Raw genomic sequence first — 18598 nt, 5'->3', positions numbered from 1 at the left:
CCAGACTTTACATGTGCCAGCTATGAGGGTTGTGACGCGAATGAAATGGCGTCAGTAAGACTGCAAAGTTGAAAAAAAAAAATCGCCTCGCGTAGATGGCACCACCTTACCCCCTCTCCATCTGTAGAGTGGTTGGTCGTAGGAAGTGCCAGGCACCTGCTTCCGTCTTCCCCCAAGGTAGTTTCCTAGATATATTTTTTTCGCTGAAATAAAAAAATGTAATCGGCGGATATTGGTCGATTTAAAATGGAATTATCCATTATGGAGCAACTTGAAAGTGACTTGTTACTTTATCAAAGTAACTTGAGAACTTCATTTGGGAAGTTCACAACTTGTAACTTGTAATTGAGTTTCCTTTGTCAACAAACTTCCCCGTCTATGATCAAGTCTTCTTCTTTTGAGAAGCTTCTTTATGTGACCAGCAGCTATGAACAACCAATGGAAAAAGTGGGCATCATTCATTGGCCCCTGGGGAGGGGGGGCAACATTTATTAATCGAGAGATCGTACATAAGAATATAAATGAACAAACAAAAAAGAAAAGACTATACATTCACTATATACTGACTTGTTCAAAGAAGGGATCATGTCTTCAACAATACTTTTCCTCCCAAAGAACTCTCGTGAACCACACGTGACACGCAATGGCAGTGGGGGAAGGTTCAGTGCGGCAACATCTACTGCACGAGAAAAGGTGGTGGTACTCCAAAATGCATGGGAAGGCACGCTTACAGTACAAAAACTTTATCTTCCCTGGTACTGCTAGTCAGTCACCCAAGATCCCTTGCAGTCGATGCAAACGTGGCTCAAAAATGTGCCGCTACGATAAATTGTAAGAAAGTGAGCTTCAGCTGCAGAGAAACGACGTGTTCGTTAATATGACAGAAAGCAAGAAGTGACTGCACTCAGAGAAGGACCCCAGCCAGTTGCAGGGGGGTAGGAAGAAAATAAAATTATAATGACATAAGATTTTTAAGCAGACTCAAGAAAAGAAAAAAAAAAGGTATTGGCACTGTTGTCAATCATACCACACAATAGCCCCTCCTGAGCACATAGTATTAACTTTCCAAGGTCTAGCGGATGTACAGTCCTATGTTCGCGCAGCAACATAAATGCGCGGGCCTTAAGCTCTTGTGCATGATTGAGGGTCTCGAAACCTGTCTGCACATGGGCGCTTGTTGCAATAGAGGTCAGAATGGAAAAGAAGAAATTCCTAACTGAGCAGAAACTGGGGAGGGTAAAGGCAGTTCCAAAGCAGGTGACAAGAGAGGGGACATAAGTATGAGCAGTTTGGAGAAAGAAAGGCAGGGGTGCAGCCATTGGGGCATCTACATGAGGCAGCACTTCTTCTTCCTCTTCTTCTTGACCTGCAGCGCTGCCCTGGTGGCCATCTCGAACACCTCCCTCACGCCCTCCTTAGTCTTAGCCGAGCACTCGAGGTAGCCAAAGGCGCTTATTTTGTCAGCCATGGCTCTTCCCTCGTCAGGCTTAACAGGCTCCTGTTTCATCTTTGCCAGCTCCTAAAACATGAATAGATGTACTTTAGTTCTTTCTTCTCATTTTGCAACCACATACAAAAATTACAGATATCATCAACAACGCAAGAGAAATGCGGTACATATGTTCAATGTCTCATAACATCAAAGGCATCCTGATGCCGCTTGGGGCAGTATGGCCCTCAAGTGCCACTCCCCCTCTAGCAGCACTGTCTAATGGTTGTGCAACAGCCAGAAAAAAAGAAAAGGAAAAGAAAATGTCTGAGCATAAAATTGACATATACACTCTTCATTTCTAGCTACATAATGACATGCAACTTATTCTATTGCAGAAATGTCGTGCACTCGAAAACACAACAGGAAAATTCTATTGAATGATGATGGAATTCCATTGAAAGAAAATTCCAACTTAAAAAAAGTGAAATGCGGAAGGTGAAACGGAAATATTCCAAATCTACAGCGAAAGTTATTTCTGCTCGCACTTTATGCGCACTCAACATTATGGGCTTCCCTTGGAACTGCTCCCCATAAATAGTTCATAGCCATGTCAAAGGGAGAAATACGAGAATAAATGCAGTATGCAAGGAAGAATAACTTTTTCGTATCAGCTACCATGTTAGCAACACATTTCCACACACGGTGAGGTACGTAACAGTGTGTTCACACGGGCCAATTTTCTGCACCCAACTCGAACGAACGTCCTATGACCAACTTCAAGACAGTGCCGTCTGCGCATCTACATGTACCAACTCGATAACTCCACCCACAAACAACCATCCGGCAATCGGAGTGTATGGGTTCAAATCCAACTGCTGGCGTCTTTTTTTCCCACTGTCATTATTCAAAGCGAAGTCATAGTAGTCAAAAAAAAAAATTCTCACGTGCCCCGTAGGATTTGAACCCATGCCAGGTAGTACGGCAGGAACGAAATCGCTTGACCATAGCCTCCTATATCTGAGAATGTCTACTCATTCGCCCCGAAGCGCCGGTTCAACCTCCTCCCCTATCCTCCTCTGCACCGCGCCGCTTGGGGCGCTCGCATCCTAGGGTTCTCCTCAATACAAATGCTATGGAGCGCTCACACAATTAGTAGTAATATGCGCTGACGACTGCCACTACTGGGATGGATGATTGGGAAATCTATTAATATTAACTCGGATATTTTTTAAGACATTCGACTGCTCGAGATATTGATTCTGAGCTGCGCAAAAAGCTAATTGAAAAGTGGAGAACCGAACACTGCCGGCGCTCTTGGTGTCATATGTGTATTTTTCATCACGTTATGTAAAATTGCAGTTGCGTCTTGCGTTGAACTGTATGCGCAAATACGTGGCCTACAGGTTTGACAGCTGCTGTTGCATGCGTACATGTGTACACATTATTGTAACGAACTACTCCAGGAATTACGAAAGGATGTTAACTCCGCTTTGATTTCTTTCTTTCAAGAAATATAATAAAGCTGATCGTTTCAACATGGTTCCCACTAAAGTCTGAAGCCAAAATTCAGGGACTTTTCAAGGACCTTTTAAGGACCGTTGAAGGACGGGTCGACATTCTGCCCTAAACATCAGATATGGACTGAAGCTTTGTAAGCTTGTATTTCACAAAAATATTTATTAGGTGTATGTATTACAGCGAGATGTTAATAGGGGCTGCATAACAACGATTCACACTCGTTCATAACTCAACTCTACCTAAGGAAGTCTCAATGCAAAAAAAGTACAGTGTGGTAAAAATGACTAGATAAAACAAATAGATAGTGGAATGACTATCACAGACACCAACATCAGCTACAAAACCCAGAAAACGTCATACTACCAGTGATCGTAAATGTAATCATTGGAAGGCGGGCTGTGCGAAGTTTTCACCACTCAAAGTCAGATAATCAAGTTTACTTTTGATTTCCTTTTCCAACTGGAAAATTTCATTCGCCTTTGCTTTAGCAGTCTTGCGAAGGCTGTTCGACTTTACAATAAGCGAGAAGTCCTGCGATACCTCAGCTTTTTCCGCATAACTGCTAGCACTCTTGTTGAGGGAGTCTATTACCTTCCCCAACTTCGCTTTCTTCAGCTTGAGAGCATCAAGTTCTTCCACTACCAGCTTGCGTTTCGACAGTGTAGCGAATGTTTGGGCATCCTTCTTCTGTTTTTCGATCATCTGTCTTCTCTTCATGTGCGACTTTAGGGCGGATTCACCCATTGACGTTAAATCAATATCTTTAGCGCAAACCTTGCAATTTGCTCGATTCTCGTTTGCTGTGTCAGGAGCAACCCAGTTGTACTCACTGCACCATAGCCAACGCTGCTGAAAAGTGCACTTGCCAGGCATGCTCGGTTGCCAAATTAAGTACGTCAGCAGCAACGCGGCCAGCAACAAGCGTGAACAAGGGAACATCATTTGCACATCACATTATGGCAATAAATGCCAGCGTTCGTGAACAAAACCACCACACATCCGAACGATGATAGAGCGTCACGAAGAAACGCACGTGGAGCAAGTCAATGCACTTCCGGTTCCAGCTACTGATGTGGTTTCGATGGGTCGAGCTGCCGTCGTTCCGAAACTGTTGCTGCGGGCAGTTCGCAAAGGATGCTCCCATTGGAACAAAATGAAGAAGAAAAGAAAGAAAACACGTTTTCTGCAGTTCATATAATTTAAGAGCTCAACAACAGCATAAATTCAAGTGTTTGCAAGGACCATGGTGAATTTCCAGGGTTTTCCCGACCTTGAAAATGGCATTTACGAATACCAGGGTTTTCAAGAGTTTCAAGGACCGGTGGGAACCATGTTCAAAGAAGCAGCCTGCTTGCTGTCGTGCCCGCTTGTACCAGCACCTTCCACTACATCAAGTGCAGTTATTGTGCGCCGGACAAAAAAGAAAAGAAAGCGGGTGATCAAAATACCGCGGTTGCTCATCCCCCAAGACTATTTGGCTAGATCACTTTAAATCTCCTAAAGCAACTACTTCTTTTCACAAGACTTAATTTCATGGAAACAGCGCCTCTTGCGGTGGGCGCCCGAAACGGATTGGACGGCCGGTGCTCTTTGATCTCGGCGCCGTTCAACAGACATTCTCAAATATAGGAGGCTATGGCTTGACACCTTCGAGGGTCACGTGGCAATGCTCTTCACGTTGATTGGCCAAAACACCACCAACTCTCCCGAGTTTTCGGTCGGCGGCCAATTTGGAGCAACTCGAGTTGGTCATGGTTGGTGATGCCCGCCGTGATGCCTTTACCAATAGGTACCAATAGGTGATGCCTTTACCAATAGGTATGGGGGCTATCTTTCTGACAAAAAGAGGTGGAACACCCTCATATCCCAGAGAATAGCAGATGTGGAAAATACAGAGTACAGTTGTCAAGCTTCAACTTCAGCTGTCAACTTCATGAGCGTAGTACAGAATTAATCTTGACACTTTGCATTGTATCGTGCCTGCATTGTACTTCACGCCAGAATACTAACACAGAGAGAAAGAGAGAGAGACAAAAAGACTTGTATGTGTCACAGTTAGCGACATACAAGGCCTTAAACAAATTAGGCATCAGGCTCTGGTGTCAGAGGTGTGAGAGCCATTACTATAGACTGGGACTTTATGTACAAAAATCTTTCAAAATATGTATGCAAATATGTGGCACAAAACGTCGATCGGCACATTGGTCAACAGGGAGACGACATCGTATGACATCATGATGGCGTCATGAGATACGCAGAAGTCACGGATGAGACCACAAAACTCTGCACAATTTTTTTTTTTTTTACCAAACGGCCGTTCATGCCTGTTAAGGCGGACTCATGCGATCTAGTCAACGTTCGCTTTCAAAGAGAGTTGGCTGCACAGTGGCAAAATTGTTTTCTTCGCTTCGCTTTCCTCGTGCACTTTCAGGAGGTAATGTAACCGGCGCAAGCATGCAGAGCATGCTAGAAAATGACAAAGCCGTTATTGTCATTCGCAGGGACCTGGAAAACTGCAGTAAGTTAGTCGAATTTGTTGATTGCAATCAATTCCCCGGATGTTCCTGTAGGAAATGGAATCATTTTGGCCCAAATATCCCGGGCCGGCATACCGAGAGCAGAGATTTTGTTGCATCTCCCATAGATTCCCATGTATTGAAAATTTGACAAACTTTAATTCACCAAAAATCAGTGGATCGCGTCAGGCCTTCAAAAATATGTCATTCCCTAGGTAAACTAGAGGGGAACATGCCTGTACCTGTTCCGTGTAGAAATTTAGCGAGGTTTACGAGAACCCTGCGAACAAAAATCCCCCATAGACTTTCTTAAGAAGTGAGTCCGCCTTAAAGGCGTCAATAACTCGGATAAGAACTTGGATAGCTTATAAGACGGTGCTCCTACGAAAGACACAATGGGGTGAAGAGGACAACCATCCTTATGGACCTTCGGCAGGCCGTAAGCCTCGACTTGGTGCTATCAATAGTTCGGGTGAATCTGGAAAATGACGACGACTTAGAAGACCACACTGATCTTACAGTGGACGACATTTTAGAGCTTTTAAAGCCGTGCCTCGGACAAACCTTTTTTCCAGTTCAAGGGCATGTTTTTTAAACAAACCGACGGATGCCCTATGGACCTCATGTGGCCTTCTACCGACGTTATGTTGACGACACATTTGTGATTATCAAGAAGGATTTTACTGACACTGACACATCAATGTTCCACGGTGACGGTGCCACCAGTGGAGGCCGCAGTGCAAGCCAGCAAGTACATACAAAGGTGGCGCCTTCCAGCGACTTCATAGGTGGCGCCGTCACTGCGGAACATTGAAGTCTCGGCGAGACACACTGTTAGCGCCGACCCAATATCGTGTCACCGCCGTGCTGACGAGCTCCAAGTACAGCGAAACAACTGTCCTCGGCTGGGAGTGCACGATCAAATTACAAACATATGCTCAACGTCCCTTCTATGTTGTTCCGGCCTCAGAACATCAGTTTCTCTCTTATATGCTCAACGTCCACCCACAGAGATATGGCTATTTTTCCTTTGTGTACATATACATGTATGGAACTTTACTCCGTGTTGTTTACGTTTCCTGGTAAAAAATAGTGATGTCTGCTCAATATTCCATTGTGTGCATGCTCAAAGTTTGATGTTTGAAAAGAATCACTCCAAAGGTTTTCAAGAGGATACCATCTCAAGCTTTCTATTATTATAGTAGAGTGTAACACTGTCACTAGTGACTTTCTTTCTTTTTTTTCAGGCGAAAAAACACTGTTTTGGTTTTTGTTGTATTGATACATAACAAATGACAATCCGACCATGTTTTCAAGTTCTGCAGCGTATTGCCTTGTTAATGCTTCTATTTCTGTTATTGAGTGCCCAGAAAAAAGTGATGTTATATCGTCAGCGTATATAATCAATAGAGCCCGGATTTTTAGACACGAAAAAATATTGTTTAAGGCACCTATAAAAGGCGCTGAAAATGGCACTATAGGCACTATAAATTGTTCTTTTTTTTTTTTTCATCTGTAGCTCTGAAAGTGCAAAACCAAAGTGAATAAATCAGTTCCATCCACAACAATACCGTAAATGGGAGTTGTGACTGCTTCTCTAATCTTTTTGCCGCACGAAATGCAAAACTTATACAACCTACTACGGTCACAAGGCTTCTAGCCATTGCCACTGGTCCCACAACTTCTAGCTGGCAGCATATACTGGCGACATGCGAGACGGCCCTCGAGCATCGGAGGCTTCAGTCTATAGGCTTCGTCTTCTAGATTTCGTTTTCAGTATTACCACAAGGCACGCAGTAACAGGCAAATGGGGGATCAAGTCTGCTCGCACTGGGCGCTGTGTCACTTTCGTTCATGTACCAATGGCCCCGACTGACTTCCTCGCGTTGCCAAACTGTAGGGATAGTACCGGATTTGTACCTACCTTCGTACGTCATGCCCCCTCCTCAGCATTTTACTGTGTGTCAAGTTCATTGTAAAAAACAGAAAAAGCTTCGGGGGACTCTTCTAGATGTAAACAGGCAATAGCGCTGCGAGTTCTATAGATTGCGACAAAACCATTACGAAACGTGCCTATATTTTATAATAACGACCCACGAAAGAACACAATGCTGGAAGAGAGAGAAAGAATGTGTAAACGACTGCACCAAGTAACAGATTTTCAATTATCAGCTTACATTCCAGTACCTTTGAGATACTCGCTTCGCTTCTTTCAGACAATCGATGGTTTCCAAAGGACATGAGATGTGACCCATGTCAATTTTACCTGACAACAGAGTTTTGCCACCGCTTTATAGCCATTATAGGCATTTTTCTACGTTTAATCACAGTTTTTTGCATCTACGCCAAATAGGCATCTATAGGCACTATCAAATCGATACAGGAGGTTCCCCAGCACCCAGTTCGTGCTTCTGTATGAAAAAGGCACCATTAAAACCACACACACACACACAAAAAGAAAGAAAAGCAGGCATGTGCCTAGGAATCCAGGGTCTAATAATCATATATAAACTGGTGGCACCATTAATTGTTGGAAGAATGTTTACATAAATATATACAGTGTGTTCATTTTTACCTGTTACAGATTTTTTAATAGTAAAAAGCTACGAGAGCAACATAGATGTCGTTTTTTCCTTTTGAAGAAGGTATGTAACTACAAGATGGCTAATTACCTAAAATTAATGAATTAACTGTAATTGGGGAATTTGTTACAAAAGCGAGATAGCAGAACGGGAGACAATCCTCGTTGAAAGCCATTCCACGTTTAAAAAATCCTGAAACTCGCATGTGCGTTGAAATATCTTGTATGTGAATGAGCCGAAATCGAAAACGCGGCGACCGGGAGTGCAGGGAGCACTGCACTCATCCCACATCAGAGGGCCACGTGCTTTGGAGCGATGGAGGTGATTGGAGTAGCTACTGATCTGCTGGCTTTCAGGCCCAGATAAGCCTCCGTTGGCTAAGATGATGCACATCTGAGGTGTGCGGCATATTTCACGGCACATGCTCGTTTCGGGACTTTTAAAAGACAGAATGGCTTTCAACGAGGATTGCTTCCTATTCTGCTATGTCACTTTTGCGCACAATTCCCAAATTAAAAAGTTAATTAATGAATATTAGGTAATTAGTCACCCTGTAGTTACATACTTTCTTCGATAGGATGTCCGCCAGGCCGTACAACTCAACTGCAAAAACGACATCTATGCTGCTCTTTTTGCTTTTTTTATCGAAATTCTGTAACGGATAAAAATGAACACCTTGTATATTAAAAAGCAAAGGGCGTAATATACTGCCTTATGGAACCCAAGATTTCACACGTGCAAGGTCAGATTCTGCCTTGTTTGCGCATTGTTTGAGATTTAACTTCAACTTCATTTTAATTTTTTGGTAGATTTGGTGATGCCACCACATTAGTTATTTGCGTTCCTCTTTGTCTACAGTGCTCACGCGCATTACTAAATCTTCGAGCCTACCGTTCAGACGTTCTTTTCTTATTATGGGTGAAATAAGCACCGTCTTTTCACCTCTTTGTGAGGTCACTTTCTTGGGATTCTGATGGAGTCAGATAACAACTACCTGCTTATGCAAGCTTAAAAAGGATTCTATTAGATTTAGTGCAATACCACGAATGCCGTACCATTCTAGCTTATTGGCCAATACCTTATGATTCACACAGTCAAATGCTTTTTGGAAATCCACAAAGACACCTAAAGATTAAGTAATTATTTTCCCCTAGATTTTGCATTATTAGCTAATTAGTTAATAACTAATTCACTAACTAATTATCACCTAGCTGTTATTTAACTAACCAACCAGCTACTCAACCAATGAATAGATGGTGCCCACAATGCAAAATATGACACTCAACTGGATGAAATTTTGCATAAGCACACAAGTGCAAAACTTACTTTGACAGTAGCTGGGTCATTGCGCAGGTCCTTCTTGTTTGCAACCAGGACTATGGGGACGCTTGGGCAGAAGTGCTTCACTTCAGGGTGCCACTTCTCCAGAATGTTCTCCAAGGAATCGGGGGAATCAATGGAAAAGCACATGAGGATCACATCTGTGTCAGGGTAAGACAGGGGACGCAGACGGTCATAGTCTTCCTGTCCAGCTGTATCCCACAGAGCTAATTCCACCTGCACATCACATGGGGGTTCTTTAACAGGCATTATTCGCAGCATGAACATCATGTTGTCACAAATTGAGTTTAAGTATCTTGTAATTTAATGGAATCATCGTTTTTGCTCTCAGTTAAGGTGAAGAGCATTTATTTTAGGCTAGTTTAAAGGGACTGCTTCATACAGATCAGTAGTTCCAAAAATTAACTGGAATTATATTCATGAGTAACTATAGATACACAATTGTCAAAAGTTTCACTCGGAATAACACAGCAGCTGTTGTGAAATTTGCAGAAATACCGGAAGAGCAGATGCCAGGTGTTGAGAGTGGTGGGGACCTCACTCCCAAAAATTCAAAAAACAAACAGGAGAAAAAATTCCACATTCATGTTTACCCAAAGAGGACAGGCATAACTGCTGTTCACAGTCAAGATAGAGCACACCCGGCCAGAATGTTTGTTAGTCCTTTAAGGTTTTCCTCAAGTTCAGGAAAGGTATGTCTTTGTTTAGGTTCAGAAACATTGCCTAGAAACAAAGCTGAATCACTTAAACAATGTGATGTAACAATTACGAGTCTGCCAATCCTGACTTTCCTTTGGTGACCATAGCTATGGAGACAAGCTGCCAAGAGGTGCATGGGAAGCCACTTGTAGCCACAAGAAGCCAGTGTTTGTCTGTGGCAACTGGCTAAATCCTGACTTTACATGCCCTTAACAGTTTGAGGTAAAACACAGGATAAGAACAACACACAAGTGCGTTCTTCTCGTCCTGTGGCTTACCTCAAACTCAAGGCAATGTTAAGAGGAGACAGAGCTCCAGCAGCCCCATGTATTTCCTACGTATTTCATATGTCTTATGTACAACCAATAGCATTTTTGTGGAAGCCTTTCTGGAATACTTTGATACCAATATCATGTCTGTCCATGCCTCCATTTGTTCACAATGTTGAAAAAACTGAAGGTGTGTACAGCTCTGTGAACTGTGCCATTTTGCCATTGTACAGTTCCGCCGAATTGCTGGTCACAAGAGAACTAGGGACCACTCCGCAGAATGCAGTCACTGTTCCTGCACCCTATCCCAGAAGGGGTTTCCCCGGCAGTGGAAACGTGAAACTGAGGTTGTGACACCTGTCTGGGGACATCCGTGTTGGGTTGCTTGCAGCAAAATAATGGGAAGGCCTTGACAATAGGGAGAAATGGGACAATAGGAGGCATTACAATCACTACACAAGCTAACTTTGGCAGCTGCTCACAAGTGCATGCCCAGGAATGTGCTCTATGAAATGAAAGTTGTAACCTTCCCGCAAGTATTAGCGCAGCAGGCCTCCTTATAAGTACTTGTATTTGGGTGTCATTATTAGAGACTATCTAAAATTTGATAACCATATTAAATATGTGTGTCCTAAAGGTATTCGATGACTTTCGATGTGATAAAGAAAATTTCACTTTGGAGCAACAAAAGAAATTAACAGCGTATAAATAATTTGATCTTCCTTGAGATATATGCATCAGCAGTCTGGGATCCATAAAATAGCGCGCTGTCCGAAAATATAAAAAAATACAAAGGTCTACTGTATTGTTCATATTGTCCAGTTGCAGAAGGACTCCCTCGGTAACATCTATACAGTAATTATATTCAGATAATAAAAATGAATGACCCAGCTGCGAAATCTTTGTTCATTTGGAGCGTGACTGACCAATGGATTGTCTGTGAAACCTTTCGGTTCAATACTGCTAAAAAAAGCGCCGCCAGACCTATAAACCAGGTCCCCCAAGGTCGCCATTTTCCCATGTATTTGTTCCTATCCTGATGCGTGCAATGCCGGAGGCCGCCCTTAGATACCCCATTGTTACCAGACGTTGGCTTGCGTATGATTGTAGCGCGCTAAAGATCCAGTTGAAGCACAGTCCAAGCCAGGCCAAGTCACCGAAGGAGAAATGGACGACTGCGCCTGTGGCGCCAGTGGCGGCGCCTGGTACGACGGGTACGCTATGTGATGCACGCAGCCGTGCACTTGATCCTTTCGATCGCTCAACACGTTTCAAAACGGGACCAAAACGTGAAACACGACACAGAAAGTTGTTATACGCGTTTTATTTGGACATATAGAGGCTAGATTCATGCGCAGAAACAACAAAAACATTTTGCCGCTAAACTTAGCGCGCTGAAGTGATCCGGAACGGCAACCGTGGGGTATCTAGTGGCGGCCTTCTTCGTTCCACGCTTTTCCGAGGTGAGTTTGGGGGACCTGCTATAAACGGAGAAAGCGTGTGATATCTAGGCTTCCTGAAAACGAAGCTTCCTCTGAATGGTACGAGCACGTCGTAAAGATTACTAAAAATGATTGGATTTGCCACCATACACCAGCAAAAGTCAGACTAACAGTAAAATTTATTTATTAAAAAAAAGTATGTCTCCTACTTTCTACAAATGGTGATAGCAAATGTTAACACTAGGTCGGCTGCGATGTAGTTATCCGCAACCACGCTCCTTTTGGGGGGCACATAAGCCTGTGGGATCTTTTTTTTTTCGGGAACATACGAGGGTGATTCAAATGAAATCTTAATTATTTATTGTGAGGCAAATGAGAAAATAGAGAGAAAAAAAAAAGACATCTTTCAACGTAGTCCCCATGACATGCAATGCACGCATTCCAGCGCTTCGAAGTGCACGGATACTTCGCGAGAAGAATTCTTTTGGTTGTGACTATAGCCACTCGTGCACCGCGGTTTCACCTCTTTATCGCTTCAGAAATGCTCGCCTCCCTTCGCTTCTTTGAACCCTCCGAACACATGAAAGTCACTGGGGGCGAGGTCCGGTCAATAAGGCCAGTGTGGGAGACATTCAAATTTCATATCCTGGATTATTGCAACCGTTGAACGGGCAGTATGGGGTTGGGCATTGTCATTCTGTAACAGTACACCGGAAGTCAGAAGGCATCGTCGTTTACTCCTGATTGCAGGGCGAAGGTGATTTTGGAGCAGATCTACATAAGAAGCACTGGTCACTGTTACTCCCGTTCCCATGTAATGTTCAAAAATTACTACATTTGCAGAGATTGAGCATGACTTGTCCTGCTGATAGTTGAGTGCGGAGTTGTTTGGGTTTTGGCGTCGAGCGAATGGTGCCGTTCGTTGCTGGACCTTTTCGTTTAACGTTAATTATAGTGCACCGAATTGCGTGAATCAACTGCGTGACGTGAATCACCGTACTGCGCTTTCATCCTGCGGTGAATTTCAGTTGGTTTAATACCTTCACTATTTAAAAAAACGCATCACAGATCGCTGCTCTAACGTGGTGCACGTCGACAATGGGGCGGCCACCTTTGCAGTGACGCTGCTTCAGTCTTCTGTGTTGCAGCAACACGCTGCCATTTTTTTGGTAATTCTTAAAACTGCAAGGACAACTCCTGGCAACTATCGAATCAATTGTACCACTTTCTGGAATTTTATCGCACTTTTAAGGTTTTCATTTGAATCACCCTCATATTTTCTGCGGACATTCTTTCCTGCACCCGTATGCCAGGCGTCAAATAAGATAGAGCTGTTACAATCTAGTAGAAATTGTGAACAAAAATGTTGTGCTGCTAAATTGTCCCCCTGCCCGATTGTGACTGTTTCAAATAAAGGACAAATATGAAGAGGAATGAGAAACGTAAACATCAAGCGTGGGCTTGCTTGCACTGGTGTTTTGTAACTTTGCGATATTTTATGTTGTCAGTACACACGTTTAATCCATCAATACACAACAGTTGGCTTTGCAAAAACATTCCATGCACAAAATGTTTTAGTGTGAGAACTCCGAGCCAAAGAAAAATCAGCAGGTGAATATAAATAAGTGCGGGCAAACGAAACGTAACACTTTGAGTTTGCACAGTGTCGAAAAAGTCAGACATGAAAAACTTAAATAACATAACTCTAAGAAGTCAGTAGATGCAGTCCACAAAGGGACAATAAGGAACAATTCGCCTTCATTGAGACGTTTTTTCTTTAGCTCAGTTGACCATGGCAACCCAAACACGACATGAAGTCCCTGCACCTCAATAGTCAAGGAGGTCACACCTGTTTATGGGACTACACAATCCCGTGGAGGAGTGAATTACTTATAACAAGGTTACTTGCACCAGGCTGAGACCTGGATGTTTGTCTGATGCCATCTACACGTGAAAAATCGTGAATCGGAGATACCACTTGGCTCGTATCCCCTCTTAACATAGCGAAGCCAACAAAAGCTAGCCTGCTTAGTCCTGTTATGTTTATGGATCTATATATGCCCCCACACACAGGGAGGAAGACGGGGCATTAAGCGGGCTTCCCTTTGCATTTGAAGTGGGGAAGCTAAAGGATTATAACCATACTGCTCCCTATGTTCTGAAGGTTACCTCCCATACACTCAATTATTCGGAGAGACAGTGGATGTTGTTGTTGTGACTTATTAATTTTTTTTGCTATAGTAGTTCCAGTCTACCAAGTTGCCTTGCACTGGTGTACCATCTGACGTCATTTGTTTGTAAACAGAAAGAGGTCTATACACAGCCATAGCTGAATTCATTGCGCTTACCGTACAACGCCATCTCATGGTACGGGACGCAACCAAGACGAGGACAACAAGTTGAAACCCCTTGAAGATTCCAATCAACAATGCGCAAAATTTTTCTTTTTCCTTTCACCGCACCTCCACATGGTAGTCCGCCCTGTATCAAAAGGCACTCTACTCTACTTTACGTGAAATTGGTGCACACATGGCTGTCTTCTCATTAGAAAGCGAGGAGACAACTCACATCCTTTGTGCAGCAGAATTGAAGAAAAGGAACCTGGAGCTTACCCCAAGTTACCTCAAACAGGAAAGAGTTCCTTAAAGGGACCACGAAATGCTATTTGACAAGCCCACGATCATTTTTAATTTGTTCCCCTGTACTAAAGCATTCACTCTGTGAAATTTGAAGTTGAAAATGGTTCAAATAGCGGAGATATTCTATATTAACCACAGGCGTGAGCGGCAGCTGCTAGGGCCCGCCTCCGAGGCGAACTGACCGTGACATCATACACAGAACATGTTGCCGATTCGTAGACGGGCCTTTGCGAGCAAACAAGCTTGCATAACTTGCCATGAAATGCGTTTTAATTTGACCTGGAGGCAAGATTGTATCTAACTGTTGACACAGAATCCTACGAGAAATGTAACATAGCCGTTGACTGTCAGCATGGTCACCGGAGCACGTTTTCCTCTTTGAGCTTCTTCTTCGTCAGAACATACCCCCGTTCGTGACATTTTACGAGCTGCTGAGTACCGAACGATCCATAGATGCTGTGTGTGTCGCATAATCTCTCCCTCCATTGCTGACAATTTGCCTTTCGCCATATTTCAAGTGACTTCAACGGCAGATATACGACCTCGTTGTTGTCCAAACCGAAACCATGCAGCCACATGGTCCCGTGGGGTGTGTCTGTAGAAGACAGGACAGAAAGGCGGGGTGAAGATGTTTACTGGTGCGCAGGTGATACAAGGAATGATTAAGTGCATGTGGCACGAGCCACGCTCTGGGGGCAGACTGTCGTCGTCTGTAAAAGTTTCAACATCCTGCCCCCCGACAACGTGGAGGTGGATGTTGGTACGTGGCTGACGGGTGGTACGTGGACAATGTGGGTTTGCGCGAAGTTTCCAGGGTCCGAGTACGGAACGCAGGTCGGTCTCCTCATCCATGCAGTCGAGCGCTGCAAACCATTGATGTCGTGGTTCCTCAACTTCTGGGTGTGCCGCAAGGGCGCTACTGCCACACTTTGCGTCTCACCCTCTTTGGAGGGCAGTTGACCACTCCTGTGGCAGTCTCGATGCTTCGGAGCTCGTGTGCGGATTTCAGCGTGTCCACGGCGCGCTGCGTTGTCATCAGCTGAGAAGTCCAGTTGGCACAGGCAGATGGTCTGGTCAGCGGTAGTGGCGGCCACGTTATGTACCGTTGAGAAGTCCGCAGTGATTCGTCCTTGCTTGTTTAGACGTGGCGTGACAACTGCGCTGCATCCAGGTGGTGTAGCTCCCGTTGCAGTGTTGCACTGCGGTCTTTGCTGAGGAGTAAGTTTGCCGCTGTCGATCGAAGGGTCGGAAAGCTCCGGTTGAAACTGCGATTGGTTATTCATCGGAGCGTTTGGGTTGTGTGGTATGTCATGCTGGCGGCTCGGCTCTCCATGACACCTTTCAATCGCTATTTGGGGGAGGAGCAAAGCGTTTTGGTGGATGACTGTCCGTCCTTCGATCATTTGGCATTCATCAGCCAATGAGCATGTCGTTTCACTTGCGGTCTTTGAGGAGGTGGAGATCATTGCGTGTTCTGATGAGTAGTTTTGTACGCTCTGACTCACTTCTACAACAAGCGATTCTGCCGTCACAGCCTTGCACAGCACTTCCTCCGTATCTCCCTCTTTACCGTTCCCACCGAGAGTATCCTCAACAGTCAGGCTCTTGCTGTCAGGCCCGTTTTGGCCCTGATTATTGGTTGGAGGCTTGGCATATACCCGTTGCGATGTGTAGTCTTTCTGGGAACCTGCTTGTGACGCTGCATGTCTGGCCTTTATCGCGCTGATGATAGACATTCGTCTTGCGGTTAGGTAAGCCTTCGCCCTGGAGATCGCAAATGCGATGTCGCCCTGGTAATTCAGTTGCGTTAGATATTCGTCTTCGAATTCTTCCTCATCGTAGTGAGCTTCGATTTCGTTATCCGTATTCCTCAATGCATCGTTGAGGTTCAGTAGCCGTTCCACGTCCTCTTGTAGTTTCGATCCTGTAGTCGGTTGCTGTCGATGAGACGCCATTTGTCGTTCCATTTCGTTCATGATGGCCCTCACCTGCGCACGTAGCAAGTTCCTTTTTGCGTTCAGATGCTGTCGTTCCATGGCTGTGGACAGGTCTGTCGGCCGCATCCTTCTGTCGTCCTCACGTTCTGTCAAGCGATCCTGGTCACGGCACCATGTAGAAGACAGGACAGAAAGGCGGGGTGAAGATGTTTACTGGTGCGCAGGTGATACAAGGAATGATTAAGTGCATGTGGCACGAGCCACGCTCTGGGGGCAGACTGTCGTCGTCTGTAAAAGTTTCAACAGTGTCCTCCTCGTCGTTCACAGTTGGCTGAGAGAATTGGATGGCGATGACGCAAGCCCGCTTCGAAGGCATATATCAAGCGGTCACACCCTGCTATTTCTTTTCTGATAACTGTGCCCCCGTTGTACTGAGTACGGTTAAAAGTCGATGTGTTTACGATTGTGAGGGATCATGAGAACGTTTTCCTGCAGAGTACCCGGAATTCGCGAATATCATTTCATGGTCCCTTTAAGTAGTTACTGGAACTCAAAAGTAACAAGTTGCATTAAAAGATGTAAAAAAAATACCTTAGTTACAGTAAGGAGTTATACTCAATATTTGGAAGGATACCAGACCTTGCCTGATCTACACATGAAAGGGGTGGGGGTCTGCACCCCCCTGCCCCTGATGCAAAAGCCATTTTAGACCAGGTAGAGCTACACAATGTGGCAACATATGGATGCGAGGCACACAAGTGAGGGCAATTGATTTGATCATAAAATCCTTAAAATGATGTTTATAATACACAAGCTCACAAAGTTTAGAATCTGCTGCATTAGAGAATTATACAGTGCACCATGGATACTACTTCCCATTTACCCCAACATACTAGGAAAGGCTGAGGCCACTTTAGTACCGTGCGTTTGGCGAAACGAAATCTAGCGAGTTCGCGACGTCTCTTCCGCGGAAAAGCCGCGGGCAAAAAACCGATACTTAACCTTGAAAGATTTCCTTTCTCTTCTTCCTGTCCGCTCAAGAAAACACACGCAAAAGAATAGGTGGATGGCTTATTTTTGGCCATGATGCCGCTGTGCCTGATGTAGAATTCACATCATGATCGGCTACGAGCAATATGATCTGTGTAGTTTAGAGACGTAGCATTCCTTATAAGCGAGTGAAGGCACAGTAAGACACTTTTCTACAAGGTTAATACTCTGGTGTGGTATTAGCACTGGTGTTTGAGACGGAAGGGGTGTGATCGGATGGCGCGGCATTCCCTATCCGCTTTCATTAAATGGGCGTTCACTTGTTCTGTTCTAAACTGCAACACAATATCACTTCAGATGACAACATAGATCACTATTATCTCAAATTGGGTAAACCATTCCGTTCACGAGGGAAACACACGAGCAATGGTGGTGAGGCGAAGAGGTCGCATACTACGAGCGATTTTTCAATGTGTCATGAAGGGAACGAATGAATAAACACATAAATGCTGAGAGAGAATGCCCGTAACCAAAGGATCCTCCAAGCACGCCCTCAAATTTTTGTGATATGAATAAACGCGACAGTAGCCAGGCGAAGTCCGTGTCACACCCAATAAACATCCCCTCAAATGAAAATCCCGAGCAGTGCATGTAGCTACTGCCTGTAGAAAAAAACAGCACGAAAATGAAAAAAAAAAAAAAAAAGTTAGGCCTAACACATTCTCGGCGCTTGAACTGTGAACAGACTGGGTACCACACCTGTTTCCCATCCACTTCGATGTCGGCGACGTAATTTTCAAACACAGTAGGCACATAGACCTCCGGGAACTGGTCCTTGCTAAATACGATGAGAAGGCAGGTTTTACCACAGGCACCGTCGCCGACTATCACAAGCTTTTTTCGGATAGCAGCCATTTTCCGGTGTGGGTGACTCCCGTAAACAGTGCCAGGGAAGCCGTACTTTCGGTGGACAAGATGATCGGCACAAAATAAACGTCAACAAAAGAGTTTGAGAGATCTCCCCGTTGGTAACAGGGAGCAAGGCGCAAAGTAGAACTCCGTTTCGAAAAGTTTCTTTCACGCTTCCCCACTACTTCGCTTGGGAGGACACCACCACCATGTTTTCAAGTTTATTGATCTTTTTTTTTTTTAGCGATCACGGGCCACCTGGCGTCAAAAATTTCTACACTATAAAACATAAAACAATGTAATTGTTTCCATTGACATCTGCTT

General features: G+C 44.4%; 1 protein-coding gene across 1 annotated transcript; it reads right to left on the bottom strand.

Moving 5' to 3' along the window:
* Window positions 1-457: 457 nt before the first annotated feature.
* On the bottom strand, window positions 458-18506 carry LOC135394406 (ras-like GTP-binding protein Rho1). The gene is made up of 3 exons (XM_064625135.1): window positions 18125-18506; window positions 9375-9605; window positions 458-1519 (listed from the first exon to the last, which is right to left on the bottom strand). Exons 1-3 carry the CDS (start codon window positions 18278-18280, stop codon window positions 1328-1330), a joined length of 579 nt encoding a protein of 192 aa, XP_064481205.1. The 5' UTR covers window positions 18281-18506; the 3' UTR covers window positions 458-1327.
* Window positions 18507-18598: the final 92 nt, after the last annotated feature.

Source organism: Ornithodoros turicata, chromosome 5 (genome assembly GCF_037126465.1).
Source record: "Ornithodoros turicata isolate Travis chromosome 5, ASM3712646v1, whole genome shotgun sequence".
Taxonomy (NCBI): Eukaryota; Metazoa; Arthropoda; class Arachnida; order Ixodida; family Argasidae; genus Ornithodoros; species Ornithodoros turicata.
The sequence above is the reverse complement of the archived record's forward strand: the minus strand, read 5'-3'. Positions and strand labels throughout refer to the sequence as shown.